Raw genomic sequence first — 16510 nt, forward strand, 5'->3', positions numbered from 1 at the left:
GAGTTATAGCCCAGAGACAAAATGAAACAGTAATTTGGTATTTTTGAATAAGTTTCCATGGTGACAGAAAAATACAGAGAATGGAAGGTCTGCAATAGCAAAAGGCATAACTAGGGCACTAGTCTGATATATACAGAAAGTTTCAAGGAGCTGCGTTGAACGGTTATAGAGTTATAGCCCGGAAAAGAATCTCGACCAGACACACGGACGGACGGACGGACAGAGCCCAATTTAATATCCCTCACAAACGCATTTCGCTGGGATAATTAAAGCACTTCAAGACCTCCACATTTCTTGGGACTAATAGATTCAGCTAATTTGAACCCTTTTGTCCCATCCGTCAAAGTTATTGAGAAGATTAAAGATTAAAACCCGGTGACATTGAAAGTAGGTAAAATCGTCCGTCAAACAACTTTGCAGCAAGTCATTCCTGCATGCTCCTGGAAATGTTGATGCTGGACAGACAGCCAGATGAAGACAGACACTGCAGCACATTTAAATCAGTATATTGTTGTGTAGAAGACAGACACTGCAGCACATTTAAATCAGTATATTGTTGTGTAGAAGACAGACAATGAACCACATTTAAATCAGTATATTGTTGTGTAGAAGACAGACAATGAACCACATTTAAATCAGTATATTGTTGTGTAGAAGACAGACACTGCACCACATTTAAATCAGTATATTGTTGTGTAGAAGAAAACTTTTCTGTATACAGTAGGCTTAATGGCTGTTAAAAATGGTAAAAGATTGAATCAATGCAATCAGACTATCAGTGTCAGTCAATCAGGTATATTTTCTCTAAATCACATTATACATAATTAGGTATTTGGATGTTTGACTTGTATGGTTGTCCGTTTCCAGGGTCTCCTTTCAGGTGTTCGTAAAACAAATTTCGCTTTTACTTTTGTTTTTTTGTAATACTGCAGATCTTCATTTAAATCCTTGTGTAATCCGGACTTTTTCAGATTTGCTGCGGAAGCCAGATTTTTCTTGGTAAAAATAGTGAAATTCAAGAAAAGCCAGATGATAATTATGGTTTCACGGTCTAGTTTATATCGGATATCACTCCATAATTTGAATTCATCATCGATGTGCAATAAACAGTCATTTTCAGGGTCATACAGACAAATAGAAACATGGTCAGATGTGGCACCAAAAGTTGGAATCAAGAAATGTGACAGTGTACTTTGGTTCCTGTTAACTTGAGCAAATCCATTCGTTATGGCTTCTGCCAAGATTTGATTTAAGAACTTCAGATCAAGGAGAACACTGTCATGTCTTTTGTTGCCTTTAACTTCCCCACAAATATCACAATTGTTTTCCAATTCTACCTTTCTTTGTTTGTTTTGGGGTTCTTGTTCCTCTGATTCCTCCTCCTCAGCACTGACAGGTGGTTCCTTCCCAATCGCCACAGCTATAGTATGGTTCACCAAGATATCAACTCTGCCATGCCACGTTCCTGGAGATCCTGCATAAGAATTATAAATATCCACATTAAGTAAAAGTACTGAAATGTAGAGGCCCAAGGGATCATTTGACTCTTTTGTACTATGCATTCTCTGTAGTGAGTTTAGTGGCACTGTTGGCCATGGTGGCCATCTTGGATCAGAATCATCTCATTTAAAATGTGTTTTTCAAGATGGCTGCCATTTCGACCCAATAAATAACAACACTTGGTCAGCACCATCTCAGGATATTTTCTGGTAAGTTAGAGCTTGTTGGAATTTGAGAAAAAGTTTGAAATAGGTGTTGTTCAGGAAAACCATGAATGCTCAATCATGTTACGCAATGACTGCTGAAGCTGCCATGTCAAGTTGTTACGAGGCCGAAATAATAACAAATTAACACTTTGTTGGCTCTCCTTCCTTAACATCCTCACCAATTACCAGCTCAATGGCACCAGTGGAACTGAAGGAGATGTTTAAAATATGTTTTTCAAGATGGCTGCCATGCGCGGCCGTCTTGGATTTCTGATCGACCTGAAAAATAACAAGAGGCCCAATGGGCCTGTATTGCTCACCTGGCTCTACAGCAACTTTGAAGTTGATTGAGGTCATTTCTACAGATACTATGCTGATTACCTCTTTATTCAAATATCATAGTAAGCTAGGTTTATTCCTATTCATAAATTTTCTTGTTCTTCATTCGAGCATTCTACTGGCCTATTGGTCTCGGAGGCTTTTGGGTATCACAAAATTATTGTTCACAGATTTAAGCCGATTTCACCCCTGTGACCTTGAATGTAGGTAAAGGTCATTTATTTGAACGAAATTGGTAGCCCTTCACCCCAGCATCCTAAAAGCCTAATATCAAGTCCCTGAGACTCTTAATTATTAAGGAGAAGTCAATTGAAGATTATAGCCTATTTGAACAATGTGACCTTTAGTGACCTTCAATGAAGGTCATTTATTAGAGCAGATTTTGTAGCCCTTCACCCCAGCATGCTACAGGCCCAATTTCAAGTCCCTGGGCCTCTTGGTTATTGACAAGAAGTCGTTTGAAGATTATAGCCTATTTGACCCATGTGACCTTGAATGAAAGTCAAGGTCATTTATTTGAACAAACTTTGTAGCTTTTCACCCCAGCATGCTACAGGCCCAATATCAAGTCCCTGGGCCTTGATCTGACCACACGGGAACATTGTCAATGCTTACTTGCCGAAATACATGCAAATTTAACTCCAATCTAAACCGCCTCACAGCTTCAGTTCGCCATCTTTGTTCAAATCAAAGCATCTGTGCGTTTGAAACAGTTAGCACTGCAAAGCTTCTAAATGATATTGTGATCATAAGTTTTAGGATTATCAAATAAACGAAAAGGAAATTTTAAATCATTTTAATTTTGATTGGTTATGATTTAGGTAAGGGAATTGAAATAATTATTTACAAAGGGAATTTAATTTTCTACTCAATACTGATAACTTTTCTATTATTTAGATAATCTTTCTTTCTTTCATTTCATTTCATTTTAAAGGAAAAATTAGATTTCCCAATATATTCGTGGGAAATGAATTTGATGACGTAACCAGAAGCGCGTGCTTTCAGAACGGACCCGGAAGATATGTTCACCTGTAAACGACAGAAACTTGACGATAACAAGAGGCCCAATAGGCCTGTATCGCTCACCTGGCTCTACAGCAACTTTGAAGTTGATTGAGGTCATTTCTAAAGATACAATGAGGATTACCTCTTTATTCAAATATCATAGTAAGCTAGTTTTATTCGTATTAATAAATGTTCTAGTCTTTCATTCCAGCATTCTATTGGCCTAATATCAGGTCTTGGAGGCTCTTGGCTATTGGAAAATTATTGTTTACAGATTTAAGCCGATTTCACCCCTGTGACCTTGAATGTAGGTCAAGGTCATTTATTTGAACAAAATTGGTAGCCCTTCACCCGAGCATGCTAAAGGCCTAATATCAAGTCCCTAGGCCTCTTGGTTATTGAGAAGAAGTCGTTTGAAGTTTATAGCCTATTTGACCCATGTGACCTTGAATGAAGGTCAAGGTCATTTATTTGAACAAACTTTGTAGCCCTTTACCAGAGCATGCTACAGGCCCAATATCAAGTCCATGGGCCTCTTGGTTATTGAGAAAAAGTCGTTTGAAGATTATAACCTATTTGACCCATCTGACCTTGAATGAAGGTCAAGGTCATTTATTTGAACAAACTTTGTAGCCCTTCACCAGAGCATGCTACAGGCCCAATATCAAGTCCCTGGGCCTCTTGGTTATTGAGAAGAATTCGTTTGAAGATTATACCCTATTTGACCCCTATTTGGAGCACATGGGTCAAAAAGGCTATAATCTTCATTTTTATAGCAAACATGTAAGAGCACTTATTAGCTCACCTGCCCAAAGGGCAAGTGAGCTTATGTCGTGGTGCGGCGTCTGTCGTCCGTCCATCCATCCGTCCGGCGTCAACTTTTTCATTCAAACGACTTCTTCTCAATAACCAAGAGGCCCAGGGACTTGATATTGGGCCTGTAGCCCTTCGGGCAGGTGAGCTAATAAGTGCTCTTACATGTTTGTTTTCTATGATTCCTGTGATAATCACCCTTTTATTTAGAGGTGGGTCTCTTTGTAGTAGTTTGTTAATACCTCACTGAACAACACATTGGCGGCCCGTCTCACGCCATCAACAGTAACAAAAGTACTTAAAAGTGTCTTGTCCAAGCTTTAAGGACAACCGTGACAGAACAGACCAGGCTGATTTTCACCTTCCCTTCTTTATAAGTAAACATCTACGGGATAACTGTGCAAACTTTTTCAATATTTCTTGCATAAGCTACCTCAATGTTATAAATTACTGTGACAAAGAATTGAAAAATGTGGGAGATATTGTTTTCTTAATATCTGAATAGCTTGAAATTGAGAGAATAGTTCTACAATATGAAATTAAAACCAGATTTTGGGCTAAGTTTCAAAATATTTTGATCAATTTTTCAAAGTCAAAAATATAAGGAAATTTACTACTGTGTGCATGAGGCCTTCGGTCACTTTATTTTTCTTGTTTCTACAGCAAGAAAAAGTTACAATTGTAAAAGACTATTTATCAAATGCAAACCAGATTTCTGGCAAAGTTTCAAAATATTTCAATTTAATTTTTCTTCAGTAGAACATCAGAGGGAAATTGATTGCGGTCAGGGGCCTGCAAAGTAGAATGCGCCTCCTGATGTAAATATATTTTCCGTGGCAGTGTGGGCCTTGAAACAGAAACACATTGCAAACTGTTAATTTACACAGGTCCCTGTGCATTCTATCTGTGTGCAGATGGCATTTCAAAGACTATTTTGTAAAATTTTGATAATTAAATCCTGTTATTTAATTCTTTGATTTTGTCAAATAAGATCTATAAAACCTTTTGTAGTAAGTTAAAATAAATCTAAATACAAAAGTAATAAAAACTAGAAATTGTTGGCTAACAATTTGACGGCCTTTTCACCTACTTAGCATAAATGACCTAAAGGCTTGGTATTTCCAAACGTAAACAAGAGATCCCAGAGGGATCTTGGCGCCCACCATTGAATGATCTTCATAGGTTCCATGTCAGATTGATCTTTTCTCTTTTTTTCCCTTCCTCTTACTAATCTGTATAAATTGAGAAACATCCCTCCAGTGCTTTTTAAACAAGGGAAACTTATATAGTAAATTTGATAATTATGGTTGTCTGTCGACAATGTTTTCAGATTGGTCCAAAAATGCAATACGATGGACCAAGGATAACCTACATATGAAATTTGACAAAGATCCCATCAGTACTTTCTCAGAAATAGCGATAACAAACTTCAATGGTCAAAATCCAAGATGGCTGCCTGTCTGCCATGTTGCTTTCCGATCGGTCTCAAAATGTAATATGCATAACAAGGCACCAAGGGGAACCTACATATGAAATTTGAGAAAGATCCCTTCAGTACGTTCTCAGAAATAGTGATAACAAACTTCAATTGTCAAAATCCAAGATGGCTGCCTGTCAGCCATGTTGTTTTCCGATCGGTCCCAAAATACAATATGCATAACTAGGCACCAAGCTAGGAGAACCTACATATGAAATTTGAGAAAGACCCCTTTAGCACTTTCTCAAAAATAGAGATAACAAACTTCAATTGTCAAAATCCAAGATGGCTGCGTATCGGCCATGTTGTTTTCCGATCGGTCCCAAAATACAATATGCATAACTAGGCACCAAGCTAGGGGAACCTACATATGAAATTTGAGAAAGATCCCTTAAGTACTTTCTCAAAAATAGCGATAACAAACTTCAATTGTCCAAATCCAAGATGGCTGCGTAACGGCCACTTTTTTTTCCGATCGGTCCCAAAATGCAATATGCATAACAAGGCACCAAGGGGAACCCACATATGAAATTTGAGAAAGATCTCTTCAGTACTTTATCAGAAATAGCGATAACAAACTTCAATTGACAAAATCCAAGATGGCTGTCTGTCAGCCATGTTGTTTTCCGATCGGTCCCAAAATACAATATGCATAACTAGGCACCAAGGGGAGCCTACATATGAAATTTGAGAAAGATCCCTTCAGTACTTTCTCAAAAATAGTGATAACAAACTTCAATGGTCAAAATCCAAGATGGCTGCCTGTCTGCCATGTTGTTTTCCGATCGGTCCCAAAATGCAATATGCATAACTAGACACCAAGGGAAACCTACATATGAAATTTGAGAAAGATCCCTTCAGTACTATCTCAGAAATAGCGATAACAAGAATTATTTACGGGCGGAGGGCTGGACGGACGGACGGACGCAGGGCGATTTGAATAGCCCACCATCTGATGATGGTGGGCTAAAAAACTATTTTAGAACACTGGATAGGTCATCCACATTCTAGTTTTGAATTAATCTGGCATCTGAGATGAAATGTTTTAACAAAGGAGTTGGACGAGGGGAGATAACCCATACAGCACATTGTACAAGTTTTCTCCCCTCGCCCAACTCCTTTGATTTTTAAAATACATAACATATAAAGGGAAATATTCAAAATGGCATCTCGCGTTAACGGCAAATTTTACTGAAAAACTAAGGACAGCAAAACCATCAGAATGACATACTGCCTCATACTTCAAAAGAATTTTGGAAAAAGATTGAAAAATGAAGATTTTCTAAAAATAGACAAATTTAACCCCATATTTTACTTTTTTATTTGACTTTTGACCCGAAAACTTTTTGTAATAAATGTTAGCGCCAGGCATTATCTACAAATAACATAATCACATGACCACTTTAGAATAAATCCTGTTTTAGTTATGGTCATTTTAAACTTTTTAATACATGACGTCATGGCGGCCATATTGGATTGTGGATCGACCCCCATGATAACAAGACTTGGTCAGTATCATCTCATAACCATTTTGTCAAAGTTTATGTTGAATCGCACTGGTGGAATTTGAGAAGAAACTTAAAATGTGAGTTGTAGGCATACATATAGAGAGAAATATTCAAAATGGCGTCCCGCGTTAACGAAAAATGTTACCAAAGAACTAAGGACATCAAAATCATCAGAATGACATACTGCACCATACTTTGAAAGATTTTTTGAAAAAGATTGAAAAATGAAGATTTTCTAAAAATAGACATATTTGACACCATAGCAAACTTTTTTTTATTTGACCTGAAAACTTTTAGTAGCAAAAAGTTAGCTCCAGGAATTATCTACAGATAATCTACAGACATAATTACATGACCTGTGTAGAAGAATATTTTTTTTTAGTTATGGCCATTTTAAACTTTTCAATACATGACGTCATGGGGCCATATTGGATTTTGGACTGACCACATGATAACAAGACTTGGTCAGTACTATCTCCATGTCATTTTGTCAAAGTTTGTGCTGAGTCGCACTGGTGGAATTTGAGAAGAAGTTTGAAATGTAAAACGATTTTTAATATAGAATATATAGGGAAATTTTCAAAATGGCGTACTACATTAACCGGAAGTGCTATTAAGACACCGAAGGTATCAATATCATCGGAATGACATACTCTATTGATATGTAGAAGAAATTTTCAAAAATAGTAAAAAATGAAAAATTTCTAAAAATAGCATAACTTTGACCTCCAGTGAGCTTTTTTGTTTGACCTCTAACCTCAAAGCCGTAATTATGTGAAAGTTGGCCCCAGATAAATCCTACATGAATATACCTTTGAATATTTTTAACCTCATACCGTTTTTGAGTTGAGGCCATTTAAGCAAAATAAGCTTTGACGTCATGGCGGCCATTTTGGATTTTACGACCTACTTAATTTTTTATTTCCTGCATCCCTTCAAATCATTCTATAATAAAGGCTGAAAAAGAAATCTGAATAACTTTAACCAGTTTGGCGTTACAGTTTCTACAAAATGAAATGCAGAAGAAGAATAATAAGAAGAAACAGAACAAAAACAATAGGTCTTTTCACCACAAAGTGAAAAGCCCTAATTATACAGTATATGGTTCCCCACCTATAATACCTATAATGTTGACTTAATGAGACACATAAATATATACAAGAGGCCCAGGGGCCTTAACGGTCATCTGATTATAAATTAAAACCCTTATATTATTGTAGTATGTATTCTCTGTAGCAAGTATATAGTGGCACTGTTGGCCATGGTGGCCATCTTGGATTTCTGACTGACCCAATAAATAACAACACTTGGTCTGGACCATCTAAGGATAATTTCTGGTAAGTTAGCTAGCTAGCTAGAGCTGAATCCCACTGGTGGAATTTGAGAAGAAGTTTGAAATAGGCATTGTTCAGGAAAACCATGATTGCACAATCATGGTACAAAATGGCCGCCATGGCTGCCAAGTCAATGATTTTACTAGGCCGAAAAATAACAACACTTTGTTGGCCCTCCTTTCTTAACATCCTCACCAATTTCCAGCTCAAACTCACAAGTGAAACTAGAGAAGAAGTTTAAAATGTGTTTTTCAAGATGGTTGCCATGGTGGCCTTCTTGGATTTCTGACCGACCTGAAAAATAACAACACTTGGTCAGGACCATCTCAGGATCAATTCTGATTGCGCAATCATGTTACAAAATGGCCGCCGTGGCTGCCATGTCAAAGTTTTTACGAAGCAAAAAAATAACAATACTTTATTGGCTCTCCTTCATTAACATCCTCACCAATTTCCAGCTCAATGGCACCAGTGGAACTGGAGAAGAAGTTTAAAATGTATTTTTCAAGATGGTTGCCATGGCCGCCATCTTGGATTTCTGACTGACCTGAAAAATAACAACACTTCCTCAGGACCATCCTAGGATCATTTCAGGCAAGTTTCAGCTCAATCCCACTGGTGGAACTGGAGAAGAAGTTTGAAATGTGAAAAGTTTAAGCACGGCGCACGACGCACAACGCACGACGACGGACGAAACATGATGACTATAGGTCATCCTTCCCCTGCGAGATGGTATTCATGAGTTCATGAATGTTCATGAATCATTCATGAACTTTCAAGAATACTGAAAGTTTTTTATTCATGAAAAAATGTTCATGAATATTCATCAAATACCTCTCATGAACTCTTCCTGAACTTTTATGAATAATTTTACAAATTCATTAAGATTCATGATCGTTCATCATATGTGATTATGAACTATTCATGAATTTTCATGCATATATGATATTCATTAAAATTCATCAAAATGAATGAAATAGTAAGAACAGTTGATAATGAATTTTGAAGAACTTTGATGAATGAGAATTTTATGTGATTATGAACTATTCATGAATTTTCATGCATTGATGATATTCATTTTACGCACGGCGCACGGCGACGGACGAAACATGACTATAGGTCAACCTGACCCTTCGGTTCAGATGACCTAAAAATTATAAATACATTTAAAATAAATAAAAAAAAATATACAAATCAATTCAAATAAATCAGGATTTGACACTGGCGTTGACTGGTGTCCATTCAATACTGGCGTTGACCGGTGTCCATTTAATACTGGCATTGACCAGTGTCCATTTAACACTGGCATTGACCGGTGTGCATTTGACACTGATATGTCTACATCAGTGTAAAATGCACACTGGTTAACACCAGTACTAAATGGACACTGGTCAACGCCAGTGTTAAATGGACACCGGTCAACGGTCAGCGGAAACTGTTGCATCACGGACACGACAGTAAAATGAATTTAATGTACCATATATGTCAAAACAAGATTAATCCTGTCTTCGAGATGGAGATATTTGTGAAAAATATGTAAAAAAAAAAAATAAATGTGTAGATAATTGTGTCGTTCGTATTTTCTCTGATATCGTAAAATTGTTAGAAATAATGGCAGTGACAGTAAAATACAACCAGCTCATCGAGCGCTATAAGTTCAATCAGACAAGCAGAACAGACTTAGTAACGTCACTCGTGACGTACGTCCGTACATGTAATAGACTCTCCGGAATGTGTGACGTCGCAGTACATAGTATCTATGTTTAAAACCCTATTCTGATAGATATAGAAAAACTAAAGATACTTTTTTTTTCAGAATCACATGTACTTGTGATGTGTGAAGTTTCAATTAGATGGCTTTGTGCGTTAATTCTCTAGGCCGAGTTGTGCAGAAACCAGCAGTCAAAGTGTCGATTTTGGCGTGTTTGTACTCAAAATATCTCCATAACTAGATTATTTCCAGATATACGGGATATGCCTGGACATACATGTAGATCACACCGAGTCTTATAAGTGTGGAAAGTTTTATCAAAATGTATAGAGTCGCTTTTCAGTTAGCTCCAGAAAGTCGTCTGAATTAGCTGCATGTACATTACGTTCCGTCCTGCAATATACTACATTCCACACATACTTGGTTACATCACTGGTGACGAAACATCTGCCACCTCTCGATAAAATACGACCCTTTTTCAAAACCCTATTGTGGCCGTCCTATGAAAGATATAGAAAAACTAAAGATTCCATTTTCTTCAGAATACTCTATACTTGTTATGTTTTGAGTTTCAGAATATTTCATTTAAGATTTTTAAGGACCAGTTAAACAGAAGCTACCGGTCAAAATGACGATTTTGGCATGTTTGACCCAAAATATCTCATCAATCCGAATTTCCACAGCGATACCAGATACATCCAGACCTAGATCGAGCCGAGTTTTACAATGGTTCAAAGCCCTATCAAAATTGTATGTGCCATTTTTTCCACCCCCAAATCACTACAATAGCCGACAAAAATCGCCCCTTACAAAACTACACTTCATTCTTTACTGTAAAAGTAGATATTTTCACGCATTGAAATTTTTGCTTAGTGAACTTCCAAACTGTTCGCGATGTGAATATTTTTGCAATGTCAGTCACGGTGAAAATATATTTTCGCGCTTCGATGTTATTGGCCATGTACTTCAAATATGATTTTTCCAGCAAACTCCATTGAAAGCTTGTGAAGATCGGTCTCAAACACAGGACCGAACATGACAACGTTAGACGTCACGGACAACAGGGATTAGTGTATTTAGTTTATATGGTGGAAATATTTGCGCGCCAATATTTTCACATGTTATCATATTCATGTGTGGATATTTTCACGAAATAACGAAAATTTACACGCTGCAAACATTTCCACTTTTACAGTATTCAGAATGGTTTCGCAGAATGTTTACTAACCTATTGAAGTGTCTCCTCCATAAATATCGCCATTGCAGCCACACCCACATGTTTTAGGGAGCTGTTTTGCATATTTATCGACCTCATACTTGTTGTTTGGTACCAACTGGGAAAACAGGTGATGTGCCAATCCAGTCATAATCTGTGTGTCCTTTGATGTAGTGCTGGGATTGGAGGCTAGAAGTTTCCTGATGCCAATTTCATGCCTTTTTATATCTGGAAAACAAATCGTAGATTGCACCTTGAAAAAGTACCGAAAGTAATACATGTGTATATTAGTTTTCAATTGAAACAATTCAGTCAATTACAATGTCCCACCAGATCTGAAATGAATTATAACCTTTTTTATACCTTTTCAAAACTATTTTGTACCTTTTTGAAAACTTAGAATTTATCTATGTAACTTTTGATAACATTTTTGGACTTGGGTTGGGTTAACCCTAACCCTAACCCTGTAAAAGTGGATATTTTCGCACGTTGAAATTTTTGCTTAGTCAGCCTCCAAACTGTTCGCGGTGTGGATATTTTTGCGCTGTCAGTCATGTTGAAAATATATTTTCGCGCTGCGATGACATTGGCCATGTACATAAAGTAAGATTATTTTCGGCAAACTCCATTGAAAGCTCGCGATGATCGGTCCAGTAAATATATCAAACATTAATCAACAGACCGTTATGGTTAATTGGTTATAAGTGTGATCATTGCATTACGCCTGTGTGACAGAAAAAAAAATTAATATATATCAGATTTTTTAGCGTTGATTTAGTTTTTTATATTGAAAATACACCACGTACACAGGGATTTTTGGGGCCGTTAATGTATTTCCCTAAGGGCAAACGTGAAACCCCTGGGTCATGAAATTTACAATTTTGGTAAAGCACCTTAAGACCCTTCCATCTATGAAGAGTGTTTGATTCCAGCATATCCGAGAGTAGAGAAGAAGATTTTTGAAGTTTTAGTCAATTTGGCCCTTTTTAGCCCAGCCCATCAGCCCCTGGGGGTCAGTCAGGGCCAACATGTGCATGTCATCAAACTGTCATCCCATGCTGACAATGTTTACAAAATTAGAATGAATTCCAATAGAAATCAAATAAATTAAATTCAAAAATGTGATTTCCCTATATAAACTATAGTAAAGTTTAGCCCCTCCCCAGGGGCAAACGTGAAACCCCTGGGTCATGAAGTTTACAATTTTGGTAAAGCACCTTAAGACCCTTCCATCTATGAAAAGTGTTTGATTCCAGCATATCTGAGAGTAGAGAAGAAGATTTTTGAAGTTTTAGTCAATTTGGCCCTTTTTAGCCCAGCCCATCAGCCCCTGGGGGTCAGTCAGGGCCAACATGTGCATGTCATCAAACTGTCATCCCATGCTGACAATGTTTACAAAATTAGAATGAATTCCAATAGAAATAAAATAAATTAAATTCAAAAATGTGATTTCCCTATATAAACTATAGTAAAGTTTAGCCCCTCCCCAGGGGCAAACGTGAAACCCCTGGGTCATGAAGTTTACAATTTTGGTAAAGCACCTTAAGACCCTTCCATCTATGAAGAGTGTTTGATTCCAGCATATCTGAGAGTAGAGAAGAAGATTTTTGAAGTTTTAGTCAATTTGACCCTTTTTGGCCCCGCCCCTCAGGCCCCTAGGGGGTGGGGACCATATAATTTACAATTTTGGTTGACCTTTAGCCATAGAAGCTGTCTGCCAAATTTCATAGAATTTGGTTTGTGGGTTTTGGAGAAGAAGTTGAAAATGTGAATTGTTTACGGACGCACGACGGACGACGGATGACGCACGACGGACGACGCACGACGACGGACAAAAGGGGATTAGAATAGGTCACTTGAGACTTTGTCTCAGGTGACCTAAAAATGTGAGGACAGTATGTTTTATAATCCGATACATTTAAAGAAAGTAATAAATGGATTGATGTCAGATAAAAGAGATAGAATGGAAGACAGAATGTTAAGAACAGGGTGTTATTGTGAGATAACCATTGCCTGTGTTAACGTGGCGGCCCGCAACCCTTAGCTGTGTACCGCCACGCTTACACAACCAAATTCACTTGATCCACCACGCATGTAATTGTTACCCAATTATAACACCCCTATTTTGTATCGATTTCAAGCAGAAAACTGACCCGTTTCTATAGCGTCCGATACTCATTACCTATGGCCCCTGTTTTTACAGGTGAACTAGGCCTAATTGATGAATTGCGATCTCGGTAAAGTGCCTCACCGTTATGTTTTGATACGATCGACTGATCTCTTGATCACACCTATCGATGGTAATAATCAATCAATAGTAGAAGGTGTACTATTCTGACCATGGGAACAGATGTGATTGTATGGTTTCAGTCGATCGGGACATCAGAGAAAATGTTACCATCATTGACATCGGAAAAACCGACGGTCCGACAAGAATTTTTTTTCACAAGAATTAATATTGAGCTGGGATAAACAGACTGATACTATCAATACCTAAGCCGATGTTTGATAAGCATGGATTCATTTTTGAAAACTTCATGGCAATGTCACTATGAAGAGAAGGGCATCAGCTCCTTTTTTTGTAACACCAGTCACCATATCTGAACGACATGCGATCGCCACACCTGCAGCCAACAGACTGAAATCTTTCATACATCGCGCAAGCCACGGCCACAGAAATGCGCACGGGTTGTGTATGAAGATGACGAAGGTAAGCTTAAAATTAACCCTTATTTGATTTGATAGATAATGATATCTAATGAATATCTCGTGCATTGGTTTTCTTGTCACGTGCTATTTTTAGAAAGTACTATTAGAGTGATCTCCCTTCCAAAAACGATCTGAAAACGTCCAATAATATAAATAATCTCAGAATCATTCCTAAATCTCTGTATTTATTATTTGATAAGTGTTATCTAGGTGCGCACTATACGCGAATATTTACGGTATTTACGGTATTTCATTTTCTTTAATTATTATTAAATAAAGATAAGTTAATTAGCACCTCAAGTATATACATGTACATTTGAAATTAATATGTACTAATTTGATTATACAAATATTTGTTCAGATATAATAAATTGGTTGGTGTTTTTTTTTGTTTTTTTTTTTGATAATATGGTATGACCACAATAAGATTCATTAAGCTTTTCAAAAATATTTATTTATTTATTACCACCAGCAGGAACGGGCTCTCTCAGAGGATTTTGAACTCTCTGATGATGGTGTCTACCCAGGGAGTTCCTTACAAGAAAGCTGCTTCTCTCTGGAAGGGACTGTGCAACAGCAGAACTTCCATGTCATTTGGAGAGACAAAGTGTGTTTGGCTTCCATTGTTCATAATGAAGACTATTTTCAGGAGAAAATTATAGTGACTGTGTTGAATTGATATATTAATTGAAATTATATTATGGCTTGTGCATTGCTTTAAATACTTTAAATATTCTTGTACATTCTGATATTATGTCCAGTAAAAGTTGCTATTTAGTTTGATTTGTAGATGCTGTATCATAGATATAATAGTTGCTATTAATATGTTCACTGATCAATAATATTATAGTGCAATTTATTAAATTAATAATTGAAATGTTTTAACTTATAATACTTGACATTGCATTATGATCTTGATGTGAATGTTTATCATATCTATAACAGTAAATCAAAGTACTGCAAGTACTGTAGCGCTAAAACTCTTGTGCAATTTTATCAGTTGACAATATTTTACACGTTTTTTTCTGTTGGAATTGTATCTCAAACAGGATTTCTCTTATTTTTGAGCAAGTCGATATTCAGTTCTTCAATTGGTTCATTATCGTAATTTCACAGATAACACGTTTGGACCTGACCAAACTCACATGTCCATTGTATTCATTTCAGTTAGCCAAAAGCCGTTTGAAAGTGTAAACACAGTTGTTTCATTGAATATGGTTGATGTTAACTTATTCCAACACACGTTGTTGACTTCTATTACATGAACGCACAAGTCAAATGTGTGAAGCAGTGTCAAGGTAAAAATGAATGTCAGACGGACACTGCAACATTTTGAAGCGTTTTACCCTGGTCGTTGTATTGAAAAGATTTAGTGAAAAGACTATTCCGACTCTCAACACTATCAGATTAATTAAATCTTAAAGAATGAAGAATTTGGTCGGACTCTACAATTTTTAAGGAAACTCGCCATATTCTGATTCAGTCAATGCATGGAAAGGGTAGGTGGTATATCTTATCAATAAACGGGCCACAAATCCACCAATTGCAAAAGTGGCAATCGAATATGACCGAACTGTTAAGGCATGTCAACATGTTACTAAGGTTGATGGAAATCTCTCGGACTACACATACTCCCAAACAACCTAAAATTCTACTTGCACACATGTATTAATGGCAATCCAAGATCACATATATATGGCTTGGTCGATGCCTCCATAATAGTTATATCTGTTTTCTATGTCAATGCCACGAAATTGCAAAAAAATGGGGACGGAGTTATTAGGAAGAGTACCGGGAACTGGCAACGGTGTTTGGTGTATTTGAGGTATTTGCCAAAATGAAGAAAAACAAGAAATCCCAGAGGGATCTTGGCGTCGATCATTGAATGATCTTTATAGGTTCCATGTCAGATTGATATTCTCTATTTTTCCTTTCCTCTTACTAATCTGTGTAAATTGAGAAACATCCCTCAGTGTTTTCAAACAAATTGGTTTGGTTTAGTTTGTTTAACGTCCTATAAACAGCAAGGGTGTGCCATGTTTAGGAGGTTGAGGAAAGCCGGAGTACCTGGAGAAAAAACCAACGGCCTACGGTCAGTACAAAGGGAACCTATATATGAAATTTGAGATTTAGCGATAATGGCTGTCTGTCGGCCATGTTGTTTTCAGATTGGTCCCAAAATGCAATACGAGGGACTAAGAGGAACCTACATATGAAATTTCAGGAGGATCCCTTCTGTACTCTCTGAGAAATAGCGATAACAAACTTCAATTGTCAAAATCTAAGATGGCTGCTTGTCGGTCATGTTGTTTTCCGATTGGCCCCAACATGAAATATGCATACATTGTATCTAGGGTCCAAGGGCAACAACCTACATATGAAACTTCAGAAAGATCCCTTTAGTACTTTCTGAGAAATAGCGATAATAAACTTCAATTGTGAAATTCCAAGATGACTGCCTGTCGGCCATGTTGTTTTCTGACTGGTCCCAAAATGAAATATGCGTACATTGTAACTAGGGACCAAGGGCAACCTACATATGAGATGGTGGGCTAAAAATGGGGTCATGATTGGTATTAATTTCAGAGAATGGACTCAAATATATGTTCTACATTGCACAACTGTATCTTATGTAAAATTTTAGGGGTTTATTTTTCAATCTTTCGTGATTCACAGCCCGATTCCCGTCTGA

General features: G+C 37.1%; 1 protein-coding gene across 1 annotated transcript in view; it reads right to left on the reverse strand.

Moving 5' to 3' along the window:
- Window positions 1-490: 490 nt before the first annotated feature.
- The window catches only part of LOC117330981, a 31258-nt gene continuing 15238 nt past the window's right edge, over window positions 491-16510 (reverse strand). The window contains exons 2-3 of the mRNA XM_033889577.1: window positions 11122-11337; window positions 491-1474 (exon numbers count right to left, since the gene is read on the reverse strand). Coding sequence (XP_033745468.1) covers window positions 825-1474; window positions 11122-11337 — 866 coding nt within the window. The 3' untranslated portion in view covers window positions 491-824. The remainder of the gene's footprint in view (window positions 1475-11121; window positions 11338-16510) is intronic.

The sequence above is a fragment of the Pecten maximus genome, chromosome 7, assembly GCF_902652985.1.
Source record: "Pecten maximus chromosome 7, xPecMax1.1, whole genome shotgun sequence".
NCBI lineage: Eukaryota > Metazoa > Mollusca > Bivalvia > Pectinida > Pectinidae > Pecten > Pecten maximus.